This window comes from Pinus tabuliformis, chromosome Q (genome assembly GCF_031772625.1).
Source record: "Pinus tabuliformis cultivar Carrire ecotype Pingquan chromosome Q, CPIR1, whole genome shotgun sequence".
Classification (NCBI taxonomy): Eukaryota; Viridiplantae; Streptophyta; class Pinopsida; order Pinales; family Pinaceae; genus Pinus; species Pinus tabuliformis.
In genome coordinates this window covers 1,359,773,259-1,359,777,263 of record NC_142296.1, presented here as the reverse complement: position 1 = coordinate 1,359,777,263, position 4,005 = coordinate 1,359,773,259, and the positions used below count along the sequence as shown (strand labels likewise).

General features: G+C 37.2%; 1 protein-coding gene across 1 annotated transcript; it reads right to left on the bottom strand.

The window, feature by feature from the left end:
* Positions 1-1,353: 1,353 nt before the first annotated feature.
* LOC149224970 (uncharacterized) lies at positions 1,354-2,330 on the bottom strand (the record flags this gene model as incomplete). The annotated part of the gene is made up of 1 exon (XM_089388320.1): positions 1,354-2,330. A coding segment is annotated over exon 1 (972 nt), but the record flags the coding sequence as incomplete, so codon positions are not given.
* Between the last annotated feature and the right edge of the window lie 1,675 nt (positions 2,331-4,005).

The window sequence follows — 4,005 nt, the reverse complement described above, 5'->3', positions numbered from 1 at the left end:
ATTTCAAAATTTCAAAATACATAACATAGTATATCTAAAATTACACAACATAGTATATCTAAAATTTATATCTAAAATTTATTATCTAAAATTTATATGTATAAAAGAATCCAAAATTGTGAACAATATTTGAAAAAAATGGATCAAGAATCGAAAGATGTGAATCATATTGGAAAAGAATCCAAAGATGTGAACAATATTTGAAAAGGTATAGTTCTCTCAGATATGGTGCCTATAAGTCAAAAAGAACTGATACACACACCAGAAATACTCTTTGACTGAAATTCAGTTTCTAAAGTACTGTCAAAAGTTATCCATAAACCCAAACCCAAATATAATAAACATTTGTTAAAAATGGAAATTAAGATATTTACGTGAACAAAAGTCTCTTACATGAAAAGAACTCTGGCCGCTGATTCATAGTACAGGGGACACGAAATTAAAAAGCAGATTAACTTTCGTTATAAGTAGTTTGCTTCAGTACTCTATACTTTTGGAACTTCCCATGTGGGATAAATGAAAGGTACTCGCCTACCGTAATTTTACGCGGCGTTCCATGAATGAAAAGCCAGTTATTCTCTCCACGGTCATCTTCATGGTGCCGTCCCTGCAAAACCCTCCTCCCTTCTTTTTATGTCAATTTGCTGATCCTCTACTCTACCGGGTTGATTGTAGAGGGTAAGCTGACAATAGAGATTACTAATACAATGGCATTTCTTACATTGGTCTAAATCAGTTCTTATTCTCATAACATATTGTTCATGGTCTGAATTATTTTGTAGAAAACCTAAACGGGACGATAAAGGTCCTGACTAGGAAGCTTAACGGCGTCGATAAAGACCTTACAAGCGATGATATGCTAGCAAGTATTATTATCTAATAGAAAGTAGCAGCAGGCCACTCCGCCCACCGCCGGGCCACCACGGGCGGCCGGGGGGCGGATGGTCGATTCCGGGAATCGACCATCCGCCCCCTGGCCGCCCGTGGTGGCGCGGCGGTGGGCGGAGTGGCCTGCAGGCATTCACATGCTGTCTGGACGAGACGAGGTGGCCCTTCCCAACCAAATTCACCAAACAGTGAAGAAAAGGCAAATGGTGGAGATCCGCCAGACTGTAGAAATCTCCGGCCAAGTGCTCGCTCTTCGACAGTCGCTTCTCGTACACATCCAACACTTTGCTCAGCTTTTCAACGTTACTGTCCACCACTGCTTCGTCCGTGCTCCCTCCCATTATCATGGGAATGATGACAAGTTGCTGCACGATGGCATAAAGAGGGGGATTGAATTGTTGCGACTCCACCTCGCACCACTGCTCAACCAGAGCTTGCTCCTCGACTGTACCCCCCAACAAATAGTCGCATGCATTTGAATACAAGGTTCAAGCCCTGAAGTATACAGACCATACACTCAAGACAAGCACTATCAGGAGAAGGCACTGAGCACACTGACGGAGCACACTCTGCCCAACCCTCGAGCAAAACTGGTACAAGCGCTTGCAAGCATTCAACAAGGACAGATATCCCATTCTCAGCAATATTCTCTATGCCAATTGCTGAAATCTTCTTCGGAAAACTACTCTTGTATCCATGCAAAGTACCCAGTTTGTCTTTTTCTTGATCAGGTGCCAGGTTCGTCAGCTGTGTACTTGACTGCAAACAAGACAAATAGCGCACTAAGCTGGTAAGAATATCCATTAGTTTGCCTTTGTCTTGGGTAAAACCACTAGTTTTTCCTAACAAGTCTGCAAAGTGTCGCAAAACCTTATGAACATAATTAAGGACAACAGTTGATTGGTAATGCTGTACGACAAGATCGAGGAATTTGAATGCCATTAAGCGTATGTCAAATGCCAACTGTGTCATTGCATTGAAAATATGTGCCATTATTATTGAAATAAGGGGTCCCATTGTGGCCTCTTCGAGACATGGAAATATTGATGATTTAAACAGTAGAAACAAAGTCTCCCTTACACCCTTGTCAGCATCACTAATACGAGGGCTCAGTTTCTCAATTATTGCAAGTTTATGCAACTTTATTTCCTTCGGATGCCGTATAAACAAATCTTTTATTCCAGACAATGCATCTTTGCGAACACTCGTATTATGATGAGTAGTCTGCATAAGAAGCTCTTTCAAGGTTTGCTGCTTCCTGTTGACAGCCAAGCCTTCTTTCTCTACAGTCAAGCTCTGCTCAGGTAGAATAATAGCTTTCGATTTTATTTCAATCTTCGTTGCATTTTTTGGCGGTGGCAACCTTCTTCCAACTTTGTGCTTCATTTTCTTGAAGTCAGCACCAGTTCTCTTAGCTTTCTGGTTGGAGCGCACCATCTCCTCTTTGCATTTACCTCGTCCATGGTATTTCTTACACAGATATTTTGTGATTGCTCTCGACTCTGCAACACCAACAATATTTATTTATTAGTGTGGGTTGAGGAAAACAAAGTAGTTTCCAAGTAACCACGCGCTTGGATATGAGTTTATTCTTTTCCTAATTAAAATTTTGCTTTTATTTGTTCGTTGATTTGTTTTAATAATTTAATATAATAAAATATGCAAATTTATTTATGCTTCACCTATAAATAGTGAATACAAATTTGATATTAATAATTTTAATTTAAAATTAAAAAATAGATAAATAAGTTTATATAAATTTAACATGTCATTTTCTTCAACATGATATGGCGACTAGATCTTCTTGCTATTTCTATCTTCCATGCCATACAATAAGCTTTTGGGGCTCCGACCGTACTTCTGAATTCCATCATTTATGAATAACAAGTATTTATCTCGGCTCTGGAAAATGATGACGCGCAATTAAAAGGGAAAATTATACTGCCGGAATACAACAATGTATCGCCTAATTTTGTACTGATAATAAGAAACTGTTCGGTGGATTTAAGAACAAGGTGGTATTTATAGAGTCTCTTTAGCTGCAACAAACTTTTATTATTGCGTTGTTTGAGATGTAAGCATGGTCGTCTCTGTGTCACTCCCTGCGGCGGGAAACGCTTTAGGCGAGAATATCGCCATGTTAGCCATGTGACCCATCAATAAATTTATTCAGGAGAATCACACAAGATCCACATATAACCTTAAACATCTCATTTTTCTGAAGTATTCGAATGTCAAGCGGGTCTGGTTCACCTCATTTATCATGTAAAGTCACAGGAATAAAAAATGAGAGGGAACTTAAGTCATATTTGAGAATATTATATTTATTTCAATCAACCAATGAACTTGTGTTTTTGAAGTCATGTCATAACCATTACCCAATAAAACTAAGTCAATCATGTGAGTTTGAGTTGTCAACGAATAAACTACATGCATTTATAATATTGAATATCATATATTACATTGTTTGCAAAATTAAACAAAAACTTGAAGGTACCGAGAAGACATACCAAACATATATATACATATAATAGTAATACATGTAATGTGGAGAAAGAAGATTTGAAATCAAATAATACATATAAAAGTAATACATATAAATGAGATTATAATATAATTAATGAGTTAGTAATTAAATGAGAGTATAATAAAACTAATAAGTTATTAAAAGGAATTATCAAATGTGTCAACAAAGAATAAAATAAATTAAAAATAGTAAGAGACTTAATGAAGAATAAAAAAGGAAATAACAAATAATTGGATAAATTATAAGAAAGTAAATACAAATGTATTAATAAAATGACCCGCGGTAGGGGTAGGGGTAGGGGTAGCGGTAGGGCGGGCCGGTAAGCGGGGGGGGGGGGCGGGGGTTGAGACATAAAAAATTGGTTTTATTAGCATTTTTTAAAAAGTATGAAAATTGACCCTAAAAAAAAAAATCATTATTCCAGTATCAACACTTTCGTTCTGAAGCTATATTTTGCAGGAAAATTTCGTAGTCACTGCCATTTTTAAAACAGCCGCAAAATTGACACCTAAAAAAAAAATCATTATTCCAGTATCAACACTTTCGTTCTGAAGCTATATTTTGCAGGAAAATTTCGTAGTCACTGCCAT